At 45.6% G+C, this 19,144-nt stretch overlaps 1 protein-coding gene and 1 pseudogene across 1 annotated transcript; one reads left to right on the top strand and one right to left on the bottom strand.

Annotated features, from left to right (window-relative positions):
- Nucleotides 1–8,208: 8,208 nt before the first annotated feature.
- Nucleotides 8,209–8,934, bottom strand: SOD3 (superoxide dismutase 3, extracellular). The gene has a single exon (XM_006866297.1). It carries the CDS (start codon nucleotides 8,932–8,934, stop codon nucleotides 8,209–8,211), a length of 726 nt encoding a protein of 241 aa, XP_006866359.1.
- A 3,594-nt stretch (nucleotides 8,935–12,528) lies between these two features.
- Nucleotides 12,529–13,272, top strand: LOC102818275 (annotated as a pseudogene).
- Nucleotides 13,273–19,144: the final 5,872 nt, after the last annotated feature.

The raw sequence follows: 19,144 nt of genomic DNA, 5'->3' as shown, positions 1-19,144 counted from the left end.
TAAAAGTACAAGTGTCAGGAATAGATTTGAGTCCTGACACGGCTGATAACTGAATGGTCTCTGAAACCACGTCTTTTCTCTCTCTGTCTTTTTTTTTTTCCTTAAAAAAAAATCTAGAATATTATGTTATTGATGAGTTTGGTGTTGGGAACAGGGGTGATGGTTGTTTGTTAAGAAAAATGTCATTTCTCCCCTAGCTCCTTTATGTTGTTGTTCAGTGCCGTCGAGTCAGTTCCGACCCATAGCAACCCTGAACAAGGTTTCCGAGGCTGTAAATCTTTACAGGAGCAGAAGTTTTGAACTGCTGACCTTGCAGTTCGCAGCCCTATTCATAATCACTACGCTACCAGAGCTCTGCCCTATATTGTAGCTGGAACAATCTGACGTTTGCTTACCTATTTAGGTCTGTGTGGCGTTCCTTTATTTTTCCAGATTTCTCACCAGCAGAACTGTTGGGGACACTGAGATGGTGAGGCCCTGTGTCATGGACGAAAATCCTACACGATGGCCCCACTCAGGATGGCTAGCCAGGGACCCTGAGGGCCAAAGGAAGTGACCTCCTGACGTCCCGGGTTCATAGGCTTTTACGAACTCACTGGTGGGCTACCTCTGTATAATTTTCTTTGGTCTTATTATTCATTCTATGCTTCTAACTCCAGTAATTGTAGCTTCTGAGAAAATGGTTTCTTATGTGCCTCTCTTAATGTCTCCACTGTGTTGGCAGTGCATAGGGTCCTAGGAACAAATCTCTCTGAGGAACAAACTCTGGCCACCTGGCAAGCATGTCCAAACTGTTCTTTAGCAAATTATTCAGTTATGTTTGATATTAACTTAATACATGAGCCCTTGATACCCATGGACAAATATTAAAACAAAAACCTCTTCTAAAGCCGAGGTCGTAAAAGTTCCAAAGGCAAGTTTGCTGAGATTCCGCAAAGAGGCTCTGGAGACAATCCGCCCAAAGAATTCACTCAAAGTAGATTGGCGAATTCTGGAGTATTGTTCAAGGAATAATAGTGACAGCCTCCTCGAATCGTCCCCAGGTATAATCCATTAACCTAGAGGTCCTTCTTCCTCCTGAAAACCTAAGCCAGGTAGCTGAATCAGCTTGACTCTCTTCAGACCTTTTAAATCCTTTTTCACCTTTACCCATTTGAGATTAAGTGCTATAGGTATGTTAATTAGCCTTGAGAAACCACGAGTCCCTGCCTTAGGATTTGAGCCAAAAAAGTAATTTATAACAGTTTGCTTGCATTTTTGGAAAATTAAGGATGTTAGATTATTAAGACAATGTGCGAGGTATATTTTAGAATTTGTTCCTGTAAATCATTGTGTCCTGTTTTGAACGATTAATCACTTTTCATTTCTGTACCCTGTCTTAATAATCCCCTTCTTCCTTTGTGTAAAATCTCTCCCTGAAATAAAAGACGGATGCAGATTGAATCCTGCATGCATTACTGCCTGCAGGGCCATGATGCCTGCAATCCAGGGTCTGCCTGCCAGTCTTGCATCCACTCTGGTTTCGGGGTGTCTCTTTGTCTCTCTCTCGTCGCGTCTTTGTGTATATTCTTTCTCTATCTCTTTTGCCGCCAGATCTCCCTACTTTGTGAACCAAACTTCCCTGTCAAGGCTGGTCCCCAACACAGAATAGTCTGGATAAATGAAACTGAGATGACAGGTCTCTTAATGAAAGCTTGTTTGCAAACTCTGCATTTCTTGCAAAGGGCTGTGTACCAGAGAGCTTTAGTGTGTATTTTTACATCTGAGTGTTTGTTGTTCTGTTAATTAAGGTCCATGGAAATGGATTGGTTTTTATAAACCAGGCATTTCTTCTCCCTAACTCCTTTCTCAGAAATGACCTCACCTCCTCGTGAACAGCTTCCACACCTTGAGCAGCTATTCACTGAGGCCTCTCTCTAGCTAAGAGGCTCCTGGTGGCATTTAACTCTATGCCCCACCCCAGGACCTCCTCCAGGTTAGCGACTGTGTGCAAGCTAAATTAGATTCCCACTGGTGTTTGTGCCCTCACTCCCAATCACACCCCACCATCATGGTATGATCTAAACAAAGGCTCTGGTATCATGCATTTGAATGTTAAAATTAATCGCACAGTGTGTTGTTCCTACTTGAATGTTTGCACCCCAGTTTGCCAGGCAGTATAACATCTCTCTGTTTTTGAAATTTCAGAGATCAGTAGACTTGGTCATTAAAATCATCTTGTCTGTCTCTTTAAAACCACAGCATGCCTTTTCACCTTGTGATTATCTGCTCCAAGAAATGAGGCTCTCCCGGCTTCAAGATCCCAAGGTGGCCCAAATGGTTTGAGATTGACTACTAACCTGAAGCTTGGTGGTTCGAGTCCTCAGTGGGAGAAAGTCCTGGAAAATCTGCTCCCATAAAAATTGCAGCCAAGAAAATGCTAAAGCTCAGTTCTACCTTAGACACATAGGGGCTCTCTGTGATTCAGAATGGACTCAACAGTACCCGGTTTCAATCTCATGGCCTCATGATTTTCCTGCAGCCTTGTGGGTGGCTTGCTTCTCTACCTCTCTTTGCCAGCGATCTCTATTGGAGTTCCTTCAGTCCCTCAGCTTTCATTTCAGCAGCCTGTATTTGGAACACTCCCCCTCCCTAATAGTTTTGAGAATACCTTCAGATGCCAAAAAAGCCGAAGGGTTCCCCCAACTCACTATTTTAAAATATTCTGTTTTTTGTTTTGTTTTCAGATATCTTTCTGAACAGAAAAAAAAAAAAAAATGTTGAAGATCAGAGAAATGCAACTGGGAGCTCAGTGGTGAATCTAATTAGAAATGAAAAGCAGAAAAAATTTTTTAAAAAGCCCATCTCGTGATAAAAATTGACAACAAAACAAGTTGATACAGCATGAAAACATTTTAAAATGATAGCTATAGATGTGCTCTTACATATCACTTCTTGACTAAATGAGATTTTATTTCTTTATTTATTTATTGAGGACAAGGGAAAGTTTGCACACTATTGAGAAGTTTTGGAGTCTATGTGAGCTGTGAACCCAGGAATATATTTTGGAATTTAGCCAAGACCAGCACTAGCCTATTAAACTTAAAACAATTGGCTTTCCAAAAAAAAAAGAACAAAAAAAATAAAACAGCTGCAATTTGTTGTTTTATTTAAGGAAAGCAGTAACTTCTATTTATTTGCAGACTTTGCTCAATTGGATTTGGTGATCACCATGTATCCTTAGCATACCTTTTCATGTTACCTCAAATAAAAATGTGGTAATTTTCCTAATAGAGATAATTAACCGTCCTTACTAGTTGCATCATTGCCATCCTCACTGCAGACTCGAACAGCATTGCTTCTGGCAATTTATCAGTGGTCATCTGCCACCTAAGAGTTTTCAATCATATCGTTGTCATGAAAAATAGGGAGAATGTAAAGATTTTATGCATTCAGTTCAGAACATCAGATCTAAAATCAGTTGGTTTATTTCCTGCAGTCTTTCAAGTTGACCAAAGCACTGGCTGATTTGCTCTATTTTCTTACATTTTTAGTTTTTCTGTATATATTCACTGAAAAGCCCCACTCAGAAAGAAAAAAAAAAAAAAAATCACCGCAATTCTGAGAAAAAGCTTATCCTAAACATCTAAAGATAGCATTTCTAATTATTGTCTACATTGTGTTTAAACCATGCAAACTTGAGCATTCTTCTCACTTTACCAGCTGCGTCTAGGTAGAGTCATTACATCAAACGCTTCTAATTTTACAAAAAGAAATCAAAACAAGTGTGTGTTTAAGTCCCAGTGACAAATGCAAACGCTGTGAGTCAAATAGGCAAACTGATTAGCAAGCTGGCTGAGAAGTCAAAACAGCAAATATAAGAAGATTAAGAAAATAGGTCTGTACGATGAACGAAGTAAAAATAGTCCCAAGGGGTCAAGTGGGGTCCAATGGGCGGGCTGGGTGGCAGGCAGAACGTTCTGTGCCAAGCTCCAGATGCCTGCCCTTTATGGCCCACAAGCTTTCTTTCCCCTTCGGCCCCTTCCTGTCAGTCTCAGAGCTGAGACGGCAGAGTGTTTGTATTCTATCAGCTCAACACCTGCAGAAGTTTTTCTTTCAAAATCTAAGAGGTTTGCTGGAGTACTTGTATAGCGCTCCCTACATTACTAGTTAGCAGTTGCCATTAAGTCAATTGCGTGTCAGAGTAAACTGTGCTCCTTGGAGTTTTTCGATGACTGACTTTTTAGACGTAGATTGCCAGGACTTTCTTCCAAGGCACCTCTGAGTGAATTCGAACTTTCAATGTTATGGTTAACAGCCAAGTACATTAACCATTTTGCACCACTCAGGGACATCCCACTACTTTACAAAGTAGTTCAATGTATCCATAGGTAACGAGTTTTCTGACTACTTATTACTAGGTGCAGTTAAGTCAAATCTTACTCATAGGAACACTATGCATAACAGAACAAGACACTACCTGGTCCTATGCCATCCTCACAACTGCTGTTATCCTTGAGCCCATTACTGCTGCCACTGTGTCAGTCCATCTCATTAGGGGCAATGGGGGCTCCTTCCTCTTTTTCATTGACCCTTCACTTTACCAAACACTATGTCCTTCTTCAGGAGTTTGCTCCTCCTGACATCATGTCTGAAGTATGAGCGACGAAGTCTTACCATCCTGGCCTCTAAGAAGCACTCTGGCTGTACAAGATTTGTTTGTTCTTCTGTCAGTCCGTGATATTTTTAATATTCTTCTCTAACACCATGATTCAAAGGCATTGATTTTTCTAGGGTCTCCCTTGTTCACTGTCCCAACTTTCACACGTATATGAGGCCATTGAAAATACCATGGTTTGGGTCAGGTGCACCTTAGTCCTCAAACTGACATCCGTGCTCTCGAACCCTTTTTCTGACTTGAACCATTGTAATTCATTAGAACGGACATCTAAATCTAATTAGATGTATACACCTTCTGTGCACTTTTCAAGAATATGATTGATTCAAATACCAAAGCAATCCAATGAAATGGCTTTACTTTACAGAAGAGAAAATTTACACTCGGAGAGGTTAAGTGATTTGCTCAGCTTCTCAGTGGCACAGCTGGGATTCAAACCAGCCTTTCTATCTGAACTTGAGCTCTTGACCACCATGCTCTATGTGTTTCTTTGCCTTTTTCAACACCAGTTACCATCAAGTTGATTCCATTTCATGGTGGCTCTATGTGTAGAACTGCAGAGTAGGGTTTTCAGGGCCGTGACGTTTTTGGAAGAAGATCACCAGGCCTTTCTTCTGAGGTGCCTCTTTTGGCTAGTAATACCACTTGCAACCCAGGAACTCCTATTTTACCTTACTTATAACCCATTGCCAGTGAATTGGTTCCAACTCATAACAACCCTGTTGGGCAAGGTGGAGGGAGCTACCTCATAGAATTTCCTTGGCTGGAATCTTTCCGAAAGCAGACTGATATATCTTTTTCCCAAGGAGCAGCTGGTAGCTTCAAACCATCAACCCTTCCTTCAGCAGACAAGCACTTTAACCACCTCACCAGCAGGGGACTATAGTTTGCCATTTCCTGTCTCCTCTTTCCTTTTTCTTTCGTGGCTCACTGGAGCCCCCTAAAACTGTTGGTGAATTCCATTCCAATTTATTAACTGACAGAACAGAAATGGGGATGGAGGTGGAAGTCAGTTTGCTTCAGAGCATACTGGAGCTGAAGGGAGTCTACAAGAGGGTCTCTCCAGCTCTCTCTATGGGGGCTAAGGGCAGCAGAGAAATGGATGCCGAACTGAAGAAAAACTAGGAGAGAGAAGCACCAATGTCCTTCTGAAAAAGACATCTGCACCCTCTCAGATAGTGCTGAAGTTTTCATCTGGGCAGTGGTGTAGAAGGGGAAGTGTGTGACCTTTTGTTCCTCTACTTCATGTGTCTCATGCAAACATTGCTTCATTTTCACAACTTTTAATTATAGGGCTGGGCAAACAAGTCTACTTGAGATCCTAATATTCAAAGGCTTGGGTTGTTAATGCCCTTTCAGGGCTGGACTGTATACTTCATGTTAATATTCCAAACCAGTTGGTGGAGCAAAGTCACTAAGAAATAGCCCTTCTCTCCAGTTGTCACTTGGGTTCAAGGCAAGATTCTAAAATAACAAGTTAAGTCCTAGTTAGAGGTAAAAATAACCGCTGAGGACAGGTTTCTGGCTGAGGTTCAGTTTGAGTCACTGCCTCATGACTGGAAGAAATGGGAACTGCCTCAAAGAAAGAAGAAGAAAAAAAGACCCACAGCAATTGTTGATTCCAACTCTTGGTGACCCTGTGTGTATCAGAGTCGAACTGTGATCCATCACACTGTCACCGGAAGTTGATCACCACGCCTTTCTTCAGCAGCGTCTCTCAGTAGACTTGAACTTTACACCTTTTGGTTAGCAGCAGAGCCTGTTAACTATTTGCAATACCCAGGGACGCTGCCTCACAGAATCTAGAAAGTGAGTGAGTCTCCTCCATCAAAACCCAAACCCCCCAAAACAAAACCGAGACCAATTGTCATCTAGTTGTTTCTGACTAGAGCAACACTGTACTCAAGACTGTACCCTTTTGAGAGCAGATTACCAAGGCAAACTTGGAGTGGATTCTACCTGCTAAACTTCGGGCTAGTAGTCAAGTAGTTAACTGTGCCACCAGGGGTTACAAGCTATTACAAATACAGTTACTCAGTTAAGATGAAGATGTGTCCTCAAGAGTATTTTAGTCCATGTATGTTGTGTTGTTGTTAGGTGCTGTCGAGTCAGTTCTGACTCAAAGCCATCCTGTATGGGGTTCAGAGGCCATAAACCTTTACAGGAGCAGAAAGCCTCATATTTCTCCTGAGAAGCAGCTGGTGGGTTTGAACTGCCAACCTTATGGCTAGTAGCCCAGTACTTGCGCTATATTATAATGTTTAACAAGGGAGACTGAACCCAAACAAAGCTTAATCAAAATGAGCCACCTTTGTTTCCCCCTACTTTGACCTGCCTTTTTATCCAAAAGAGGATAAATCCACATATCACCAGATCTCCCTCTAATGTTTCCTGCCAGGACCTGGTCTCCACCATCTAGAAAGCAAGCTTAAGGCTGAACTTTGAGGCAAAGGTGAAAAACCCCACATGTTAAGATGAGTTGGTACATCTCATTCCCTCCCAAGCCATTGGCTCCACCATCAGAATCACCAGGGAGGCAGATTGCAAATCTATTTCCTCCTCCTGTTTTGAATTCGAAGGTTCTTGTACTGAACCCAGGGAGCTACATTTTGTTTTGTTTTTTAACTTCCCTGCCTAATTCTGGTACTCTGCACTTTGGGAGCCACATCAGAGTTACATGTTGTTATCAATAAGGGGCGGGCCTGAGGTGCAGGGAAAATCCGTACTGATGGAATTTGGGGAATACTGGCATCCAAGAAATAGATGAGCCACAGAGAGAAGCCCCAAACAAATAAACCAAGTGCAGGACTGAAATGCTGAGCTTTTAATATGCAACACCAGATTGTAAAACATCCCCCAAAGGAGCAGGCCTCCACGGGGTGGTGGGAAACAGCTGAGGGGGCAGGGGAGGGGGGCCCTACCTCAGACTGCAGGGATGGGCAGGCGCTAGAGGGGTGTGATGGGAAGAGGTGGCCCTTGGGGGTACTTGGGAGGAACCTAAAGGTAAATGGGAGGGGCTTGTCTGGGATCCTCAGGGTCCCTGGGTGGGAGGAAGAGGCTCAGGATGTCTCAGTATACTTTGGGGAGACTTCAGAGAGATTCGAGATTCAAGGCAGAGCAGGGCTCAGGGTGACTGGGATCTCTTGATGCACAGGAGAGTGCATGGAGGGAACTCAAGGCAGGGGAAGATCTCAGTGCACAGAGGAGGTATTCGGGATTGAAGATGTCTCAGGACGCTTGGGAGTTGTCTCAGGGAGCACTGGGGGTGGGGGCTCAAGACAGAGGAGGAAGGCCTTCGATGCAGAGGTCTTAGGGGATAGAACTGTGTAAGGACACACATGTGGGTTGTCTCGGGATGCGTGATGGGGGCGGGGAGACTCAAAACCGAGAGACGCCCCTGTGAGCAGAAGGGTTCTCAGTGCACATGGTGGCAGGGAGTGGGGGGAGGGGAACCCAAGGCAGAGGGAGGTCTCTGCACACGCGGGACTCAGAAACGGTCTCTAGGAGCATGGAGGGAGCGCTCGCCTCCGGGCTCCACCAGTGCCAGGCGCTCAGGCGGCCTTGCACTCGCTCTCGCGCCGCCGCTTCCTGCGTTCAGCGTGCTGCTGTGCCAGGCGCGCCCACGGCTCGGGCCCACTAAGGCCCACCACGCAGCAGGCCAGCCGGCGGCCCGCATTGCCATTCTCCAGGCTGGCCTGGTCGCCACCACGACCCAGGTCGTCCTCGCGCGCGTGGACCACCACAGCGCGACCCACGATCGAGTGGGGGCCGGTGAGCGAGGCAGCGAGGCCTGCGCGGTATTTCCAAAGGTTGCCGTCGCGGATCACAAAGTTGCCGAAGTCGCCTGGGTGCATGGGGTGCGGCACTCGAAGGGGATTGTAGTGGGGCCCGGTGGCCTCGCAGCCCTGGCTCACGTCCCCGAACTGGTGCACATGAATAGCGCGGCTGGAGCCATTGGCTTGGGCGGAGAAGCCCTCCAGGTTGAAGTAGGCCTCGAGCTTGGCACCGAGCGTGAGCTGCCGGAAGAGGACCAGGCCAGTGATCTGGGGCTGCGCTGCATCCAGTGAGGCGGAAGGCAGCACATGGCAGGCGGCGTGGAGCCCAGCATCCGGCCAGCTTTCCCTCGCCCCATGCTGCGTGAGCTCCTGCCACATCTCCGTCACTTTGACATGCATGTCGCGGATTTGCTCGGCAGTGTTGGAGTTGGACTCCACGGCGCTCTCATCCGCGGTGGCGCAGGCTGCTAGGAGCAGGCAGGAACACAGCAATGCCAGCATGGCTGACTGGGACACCTGCGGAGCACGCCCATGGGACAGGGACAGGAACAGGAACAGGATGAGGCTTTGTCACTCTAAGAATGAAACCTCAGAGACTCCAATGTCATCAGATCCACCCCACCCCCCAGGCACATCTGCCCCCAGCGTGGTGGTGCATTCATTCATTCAGCCCACATTTCTTCAGGACCTTCTATGCGTGTACCAGGCACAGTGTCAGATGCTGTTGTTGAGAACAAGGATGCGGACACGATCCCTGCTGAAGAAGCTCCTTCTGAACCACAGATCAAATCATGAGCCTATAATGTAAACCCTTCAGTGACTGCCTTTATCTTTCAGATCCAGTCCAATCCCATACTGTGTTTGTGGTGTGTGCCCTCAGGAGGTATGGGTTGTGTGTGTGTGTGTGTGTGGGGGGGTGTCTCATGGTCCTTCAAGCTCTGCTCTCATCTCTCTAGCCTCATCTCTTGACACTCATTCCTGCCTTCTAGGTCTTTGCACATGCTGTGCCCTCTCAAACACCCTCCCCAGGTTCTCTGCCACACTCAGTAGACTTTTTAAAAAGACAGAAACTCAGTTTTATTCATCCATACCCCCACTACCTAGACCCACACCTGGCAATGCTGTTAGCTGCAATCAAGACCTGTGGATTCATGGTGACCCCCTGACCCATGGTGACCAGGTCCTACCGGATCCCAATGATCAGTTGTGAATTGGATCCTTGTGATGCATGGGGATTTTACTGGTTGATTTTCAGAAGTAGATCACCAGGTCTTTCTTCCTAGTCTGTCATAGTATCATAGGAATATGTAAGCTTCCACTGACAGAAGGTTGCCTGCTACACAGGAGACACACTGGCCATGAATCCATGGAAGACAAGACTCTACCACTATCTACCACTGGCTCCACCCCTGGCAATGCCATAAAGCCAAACACATTGCTATATAGAGTCCATTCTGACTCATAGTGACCCTGCATAGGGTTTCTGAAGCAGCAAGTGTTTACAAGAACAGAAAACCTCATCTTTTTCCCTCACAGCAGCTGGGGGGTTTGAACTACCAACCTTGCAGTTAGTAGTCCAGCAATTATCCTACAGCCCCGCTGCGGCTCTGACATTTAATATGTGATTGTTGAATGAGAAGTTTAAAAACCTGAGGAGGACACACGTGCCATCAAGTCATCGAAGATGGGCCCGGTGCTGGGGAAGGACAGATGAGGTGGTGCCCATCTCCCCCCCAGGGGACTTCAGGAAGGCTTCTCAGAGGTGACATTGGAGCTGGGTCCTAGCCCAGACAGGTAGGAGTCGCAGCATACATTACATGTTCACAGGAATGGATGAACACAGTTTGTTTGGGAGCTGGTGGGAAGTGTAACATGGCATAAACAAGGAGTATGAGATGAGGCTGCCATTGAAAGATGAGCCAGAGGCTGAAAGACTGGGATTGGTGTACTAAGGAGTGTAGATTTTAGCCAGAGGATGATGCTGGTGGGAGTTATTTAAGCAGAGAAGTGAATGATGAGGTAGTTTGGGGTTTGTTAAGTCTGGCAGGAGAAAGGGTGTGCACTGGATTTTCAAGATGGGGAGTCCAGGGGAGGAGCATAGGAAATGGCCCAGGGAAAGATGAAGAAGATACACAAGCAGAAATGGAGACAGGCCCAGAAACACGAAACCAGAGATAGCGAGGATTTGAACGGAAGTGAAGGCTGCAAAGATAAAGGAGAATTTGGGTTTGGTATGTATCTTGAGTAGCACTGGCAGGAAAAAAGGAGATGGAAGAGATGAAGATGACTCAGATTTTGGCAGGGACACTGATGAATGGGTGGTGATATACCAGAAAACAAACAGACGAACAAACCGGTTGCTGACAAGTTGATTCTGACTAATCATGACCTCATGTGTGGCAGAGTAGAACTGAACCATAGTTTTTCCATGGCTGTGATTTTTCAAAAGCACTTCACAAAGATTTTCTTCCAAGTCACCTCTGGTTGGAGATTTGAACCAACAAATCTGTTAGCTAGTAGTCTGGTGGTGGTGGTGTGCCATCAAGGCTGTTCTGACTCATAGCAGCCCTGTGTAGGGTTTCCGAGGCTATAAAATCTTACCAGGAGAAGAAAGCTTCATTTTTCTCCCAAGGAGTGGCTGGTAGATTTGAACTGCTGACCTTGAGGTTAGCAGCCCAGCTCGTAACCCACTATGCTACCAAGGCTCTAGTGTTTTGCTATCAGCATCACCCAGGGAAACTCTGGTGGTACCAGGCCCCAAGAAACAGGGAAAGAGGATGAGTTCATCTTCCATCTGCATAGGTGTTGAGGCTGCTGGTGCTCAGGTGGGGATGGTTGATGGACAGGTAGAAAGATGGCTCTGGCACTTGGAGGAGACAGTGTAGCTGGGAGGGATTGTCAGTATAGGCAGCACATCAGGTTCTGGCTTTCAAAATCAAATACCCAGACCCTATTCCCAAGAGATTTTGAGTCACAGTGTATTTGACTTTATCTATTTAAACTCTGGAATTTAAATTTTAAATTGAAAACAACATTTTTTTTTTTAAGATTCTTGAGCCCAGCCAAGGATTCTAGAGTCAGATCCAGATTTAAATTCCAAATACAACATAAGTAAACTAACTGTGAGCCCATGGGATGTGACTGACTCTCTTTGCTTCAGGTTTCTGACCTGCAGAATAACGTTGGTGAGAATGCTGAGGGTCACAGTAGGGATGAAACAAGATACTACATGCCAAGCTGTTCTCACAGTTTAAAGTCTGCCCACAGGAATTGATGCTGCCTCTAACGAATGGGTTGAGAGTCTATTTCACTCCAACCCCAAAGTAGATACTGTTTCAAAAAGAAACTCCAGGATTGAGTATACCTTCTTTACGTTAAACGTTGTTGTCATTAAGTGCTATCGAGTCATTTCCTACTCTTAGAGACCCTGTATAGGGTTTCCAAGGAGCAGCTAGCTAGTAAGCTTGAACCATTGACTGTATGGTTCAAACCAACCTTGCAATCTAATGCATTAACCCTCAGTGCCATGCCAGGACTCCTATGTTTTATGTTAAACATTAAAGAAAGGAAATTTAGTGTGGTGATTCCAAGAATGGATTCTGGAAGTCCATGTCTGGATCTGAAACCGGCCTCTCCCACTTACGCTCTTAAAAAAGCAAAACAAAAACACAACCCTTGAGTCCATTCCAACGCATGGTAAGCACATGTGTTACAGAGTACTACTAGTCTCTAAGACTTTCTTGTCTGAAGTTTTTACAATAGCAGATTGAACTGCCGATCTTTAGTAGTTGAGGGCAAACTGTACCATCAGAGCTACTTTGTAAGGCTTAGCTCTTTCTGTTATTTCGTTTATTTAGACACTTATGTGCCACGTAGCAGAGGGAATGCTGGACTGCAGTCTCTAGACCAGTTTTTATCTCTTCCCTTAGCCTCAGTTTTCCCATTGCAAATCAGGATCCTAATACTGAACGTAAGTGGCTTGCTATAATGCTAAGTAGACACAGGTAGAATTGTTAGCATTTGTTTTTTTTTGAAACACATGTGCCAGGCACTGTTAAGAACTCTACATGTGGCAGTAGCTGCAGCGTTGGAAAGATGATGGAGGAAGAGCCAAGAAAAAAGATTCCATTGGTCCCAGAAAAATCTCCTGAAAAAGAGGAAGTCTTCAGGTTCTCAAAGGCACCCAGGCAAAGCAGGCACGTTTGGAAAGAAGAAGCAGAAGAAAGGAAAAGGTCTTAGGTTTAAGCAACTGGAACTGTTCCCACCTGATTCTCAGTGACAGCAATGTGACAGGGTGCACATCAGAAGACCAGAAGTGAAACCTCATGGCTTGAAAGTGCCAGATGAATATTCCCTGGCCTTTGTAGTACAAAACCAAAGGATTAATGGGTTGAGCTTTCTGCTGCAGAAGACCATCGCAAGACTTCATCTAAAGAAGCTTTTCAGTGGTGTCTTTGTCAAAGTGACCCCCTCAAAACCATAAATATGTTGCGTACAGTGGAACCTTATGTGACATGGGGATTTCAAAATCTGAAGTCTGTCCAGGAACTCATCCTGAAATGTGGACAAGCCAATGTCAAGAATAAGGCCATCCCGCTGACAGGCAACACAGTGATTGAGGAACACCTGGGGAAGTTTGGTGCCATTTGCTTGGAAGATCTCATTCATGAAATTGCCTTCCCGGACAAGTATTTCCAGGTGGTCTCACAATTCTTGGGCCCTTTCCATCTCTCTGTGGCCCATCACGCTACCAAGAATAAAGTGGGTTTTCTCAAGGAGATGGGCTCACCTGCCTATCGTGGTGAGTGCATTAATCAACTCATCAGGCAACTGAACTAAACCCAGAATGTCTGAAAGCCTAGTGCATTGGTGGAGACCTGTGTTGCTGTGTTCTGAATTGTCATCAAGTGTTTTCAAAGAGATTGTTTTCTGCTGTCTTCTGAAACTGGAGGGGAAAGGACAGCAGGTTGGGGTACATGGCAGGCACCTACCATATCAAAACTCAATCCCAAGGAAAAATGCCAGTGTTTTGCACTTGGACTCCGCCCCCTCTGGAATCAACAAAGGACTTGGCAGTTGCCATTGAAGAAGGATATCTGCTTCGTCAATCCTGGGATTTAACGTCAGTGAATACCAAAGCATGTGTACAAGATTCTCCTGAGCCCCATGCATCAGTGGACCAAGCTCAGGGGCATATTTGACCTGGGGTTCCTAAGTTCTTTCAAGTGGAAAGAACTTGAAATATAATTAGAAGCACACACACACAAAGGTCTCTACATGTGTCCATTCATTGAAGACTTACAAAAATCCTAAGTGGGAGGAGATATCCTGGCACAATCTCCCTTCCAAAATGGAGACATGTGAGGCTCAAAGAGGTGAAATGACTTGCCCAAGGTCACACACATACAGTAAGTAACTGGACAAGAAGGGAAGGTATTGGTCTGCTTCAGAGCCTAAACTTTCAGCACCAGTGGCAGCCCTCCCCAAAGGCACATAACACAGAGCCTGGAACCCATACATACAGTTCTCAATAAGTGCAGAGAAGCTTTCACTAGAAATACAGATTACAGGGTGATCAACAAAGAGGCGATAGTGATGTCTTGGGAAAGGAAGGGGCCAGGAAAAGACTCCAGGAAGGAGGAGCCAGACATAGGAGAAGAAACAGAAAGAAGGATATCAAAGGAATCTCTGAAGTAGTCCGGGTGTAATGTTACTAAGGTACTATGGTGGGGACGGCCTGCAGATGGGGAGGGAGTTCTGGGCTGGGGGCTATCTCTGCCAGGCCTCAGGCCCTGTATCCCAAGCAACCCCCTCATCTCCTCAGGCAGCCCCATCACTCCTGAGGGCTATTCAGATTGGAAAGTTCTTCCTGAATATTGGTGCTAGCCTGACTTTTAGCAAAGAAAAGAAAATGTTGCCATTGAAAGGTTGTAACATTTATAATATCATATTACAAATGTTACAGATTTGTAAACATTGTAAAATCCCTAGGGTTTTCATTTGTTACAGTGTAAAATCCCTAAGGTTTCCGGTTGGTTGATTTTCAGCAGTAGGTCTCCGGGCCTTTCTACCTACTCATCTTACTCTGGAAGCCCCGCTGAAACCTGCTCAGCATCACAGCAACATGCAAGGCTCCACTGACAGATGCGTGGCGGCTGTGCATGAGGGGCAGTGGTCAGGATTTGAACTTGGGTTTCCTGCATGGAAGGCAAGAATTCTACCTCTGAGTCCCCATTGGCTCTTCTTTCTGAAGAGCAAAAAGCAAAACCAGGGTGTTTAGAGTACTGTTAGTGAAGAGTTCTCTTTGGTGCATTTCTGCAATTAACACTCTAAGGAGGTGTGTTTCCCTTAAAGCACAAGAAATTTTCTTTTCAAACCTAAGTATCAGGGACTCCTTGTTTCTTAAGTCTATGACTCCACCACCCCTCCAGGCTAGCCCAAATAGTTTTCTACTGATTTTGAGCTGTGAATTATGGGAAGAATAGGGGTTATCAGAGAAGAGGGATAGGGCCCTTATCCTGAACCAAGGGAAACTGCTGCACTTTGTCTGCTTGCTGAGCCTCTGTGGAGAGAGAATGTGACCCTCCTAAAGCCTTTTGGTGTTTTCCAGTCTCTCAGAACACTCTGAGGTGAAGCCCATGTGGTAACCTCAGCAACCTAAAGATCCCTCCCCTTTCTGCCTTTCCTAAGTGGGTGGCTTTCCAAGTACTTGCTATACTTTAGGGAGTCCCTAAGTGATACAAATGATTGACACTCTCTCTGTTAACCAAAAGGCTGTAGGTTCAAGTACACCCTTAGAAGAAAAGTCTGGTGTTCTACTCGGAGACTTCAAAAAGTTCCTGTCAAAATGGAATGACAACTAATGGAATTTTTTTTCATGAACTTTTTGAAGTCCCCTTATGTTTCCAGAATATCAACCAGTGGAAGCCCTCTGAAGCATAATTCTAATGTAACACACAGAAGTTACTGTGAGTCAAAATTTGCTTTTCCTTAGCAGTCCTTAGCCTCCAAGCCATACAACAGCTAAAAGGGCAGTGTTCCAGCACACAAGTTGTTTCCTGCCCCCTCCAAAAACTAAAGTCCTGGTGTGATACTGTAGGATAAGCAAACACTAGACTGTTAACTGCTGGGACAAACCCACCAGCCACTCCCCAGAAATCCTATGAGTAAGAACCAATGGCACTTAACAACAACAACGTCCCCTGGGACTAGCCGGTCCCCCATTGCCTGTCAGACCCCTCATTCTACCTCTCCCCTATCAGCCATCAGAGCAGCCCAAGAATTGATCAGATACTTTTCTAAGAACTGGACCGTTTGCCTACCCCATATTCAAACTCTTAATAAGTACATTCCAAGAAGAACGAAAGGAACTTCCAAGCAGCACCCACCTGTCAACTTGTCCACAACCACCTCCCCTCCTGGTTGGTGAGCAGCGCCCAGGCAGTGGCAGGCTCTCAGGCTGACTGCTGGCTCCTTCGGCTGAGTTTGTGGGAGTGTGGAGAGCCAGCCCAGGGGAGTGGTCAGTTGCCTGAGGGGAGGAGGTCACCAGGCTGCTTTGGGGAGGGAAAAAGCAAGCGAGATTTTTTTCTTTCCTACTAAATTGCCTCTCCTCCTCCTCTTCTGTCCCCACCTCCCACACCTCCCTTCCCATCCCAGGGTTCCCTTGCCAAGTATTTCTTTTGTGACTTCACCAGCTTGTGCAGACGTAACCAGTGACCTTCGACAAGCAGCAGGGGATCAAAATCAGAAAAAAAAATAGCTTGTTTGGAGAGATATATGTACAATGGCCTCTTTATTGATAGGTCTTCTGCTTTCTCCTGGATTTCCTCGACTGCTGATTTAGTATTGTTGAATGCCAACTGGTTAAGATGGAGATGGACACCTTACACATGTGTGTGGTGTTTTCCACCAGAACAGTGCTGTCACGCCTTAGAGAGAACTCCCGAGTGGTATGAATGATTAAGCACTGACAACTAGCCAAAAAGCTAGAGGTTCAAACCCACCCTGAGGCCCCTATGAACACAGACCTGGAGGTGTGTTCTGAAAGGTCACAGCCTTGAAACCCTCAGGGGGCAGCTGTCCTCTGCCCACATGGGGTCAACTTGAGTTGAAGTGAACTCAGCCAGAACTCACCACAAGAACAACATCTTGGAGACGTGAGGGTCAGCCTGCTATGTCACTGCCTAACTGTGCACACTCTGTCCACCTCACAAGGCTGCTGTGAAGATCAGATGAGGTGGAAACCCAATGCCTGGCACACAGTCACAGTAATAAAGAATTGTTGTTACTATTGTTATTGTCAAATTATTGAGAGTATGGTTTCGGGATGCATGAGCCCCTTCCTCCTCAATACTGTTTCTCCTTTGTTCTGATCTTTTCTCAGCCTCAGCAGCTCTCTTCAGAAATAGAAGCTTTCTTGCTCAGAAAAACCCACATGCCTGTCTCCCATGATGCTCACTATATGTCAGGTAATGTGCTGAGTCCTGGCCATTTGGAATGAATCCCTACTGTTTGGGGGGTTCATACTCTGGGGAGGGATAGAGTGAGATCAACAGATATCCCCAGTGCAGAGAGAGATAGATGTCCAGTGAGGGAAGGTTGGACGCCCTGCCCACAGGATTCCGAACACTTGTCCTGGCTGCAGGGAAGCTTGTTAAAATCTAGACTTCTGGGCTCTATCCCAGGCCGAATGGCTCACTTACCAGCAGGGGTTTCCTATTGTTGATACTGACTCATAGCAGCCTCGGTGGCTAAACTGTCATCTTTAAAAGCAGATTCTCAGAACTTTCTCCCTTTGAGCCACTGGGTGGGTTTGAACTACCAACCTTTTGGTTAGCAGCCAAGCATTTAACTGTTGTGAGACCAGGGCTCCTAGCAGCTTCCTAGGATCCAACTTTCTTTCTTTTTCTTTCTTTCATGATTCTGGTGAGCAACCAGCTTAGAAACCATTGCTCACAATGAAAGATCCATGGTTGTTGTTGTTGTGGAGTGCTTTTGAGTCATTCTGACTCACAGCAGCCCTGTATAGGGTTTCCGAGGAGTGGCTGGTAAGCTGGAATCACCTTGCAGTCCACCACATTAACCCGCGGCGCCATCTCAGGACTCCAAATGGTTAATACACTAGGTGACTAACCAAAAAGTCGGACGTTTGAATCCACCCAGAAATGCTTCAGAAGGAAGGCCCGATGATCTTCTCCCCCAAACAAAGTCTATGGAGCACATTTCTACTCTGACACATCTAGGGTTACCAGGAGCTGGGATCAGCTTGATGGCAACTGATAAGATCTTTGTGCAGGGCCAGATAAGATGGAGACGTCCCCAAACTCAGAGACTCCAGGGTCTTGGTCCCATTGGCATCTTTCTTGCTGAAATCTCGACTCGAGGGAATTAACCTTTGCAACTCTAGGTGCCGTTCTTCTAGTCCCTCCCCTCCTCCTAATTTCCAATTTCTCATTGTGAATCTTCAATAGAATTTTTCAAAAATCTGAGTCGGAACCGACTCCACGGCACATAACAATTTTACTTTTCAGGTCTAAGGAAATACTCCTTCATTCAGATCTTCTAGTATTGAGGGGAAAATCCATATTCGCACTTGTTATTATGTATACTAGTATAAGTTAAGGAGCCCTAGTCATGATTTTAAGGTAAGAACTGGACTGTTATCTGAAAGGTAGGCAGTTCAAATCCACCAGCCACTGTGCTGGAAAAAGATGAGTCTCATAAACCCCATTGAGTTGAAATTGACTCAGTGGCGGTGGTGGGTTATAGAGTTGCTGTAAGTCAGAACCGACTTCATAGTACCTAACAACAACAACCAGTTAGAATCAATGCAATGACAGTGGGGGACTGGCATAGTGGTAAGCATTCTGTTGTTAACCGAGAGGCCAGTGGTTCAAAACCAACTGTTATTCTGTGAGAGGAAGATAAGGCAATCGGCTTCTGTAAAGATTGTTGTTGTTAAGTGTCATCGAGTCAGTTCTGACTCATAGCAACCCTGTATTGGGTTTCCAAGGAGTGGCTTGTGAGTTTGAACTGCCAACCTTTAGGTTTCAAACCGACTTTGTGGACCACTGCTTCTCCTCCAGTACCACACAGTCTTGGAAACCCTGTGGGGCAGTTCTACCTTGTTCTGTTGTTGTTGTTAATAGCCATCAAGTCAATTCTGACCCATAGCTATCCTATATAGGGTTTCCAAGGAATAGCTGGTGGGTTTAAACTGCCTACTTTGCGGTTAGTAGTCCATTGCTTATCCTATCTATAGTACCACACCAGGACTCCATAGGGTCATGATGCGTTGGAATCAACTGGATGACAGTGAGATAGAAATTGTTGCTGTTGTTGTTGTTGTTGTTATTAAGTGCCGTTGAGTTTGTTACAACTCATAGGAGCAGCTGGTGGGTTTGAACTGCCGACCTTGTGGTTTGCAGTTCAGTGTTGATGCTTAAGCACCACACTGGAAGTCTTCGATATATATAGGTAGATAGAGAATGAATTTGCTTTTGTTTTCCTATGCCCACCCTTGCAACAGGGAGCACGGTGGCTCTGAAGGATAAGCACTGGACTGTGGATCACAAGGCTCACAGTTTGAATCTACCAGTTGTTCTGTGGGAGAACAATGAGGGTGTCTGCTCCCACAAGATTTACAGCCCTATATAAGGAGTCCTTATTTAGAGTTAGAAAACCAAAAAGGAAGAACACGGTCAGCATTTCT

This window comes from Chrysochloris asiatica, unplaced genomic scaffold (genome assembly GCF_000296735.1).
Source record: "Chrysochloris asiatica unplaced genomic scaffold, ChrAsi1.0 scaffold00089, whole genome shotgun sequence".
NCBI lineage: Eukaryota > Metazoa > Chordata > Mammalia > Afrosoricida > Chrysochloridae > Chrysochloris > Chrysochloris asiatica.
The sequence above is the reverse complement of the archived record's forward strand: the minus strand, read 5'-3'. Positions and strand labels throughout refer to the sequence as shown.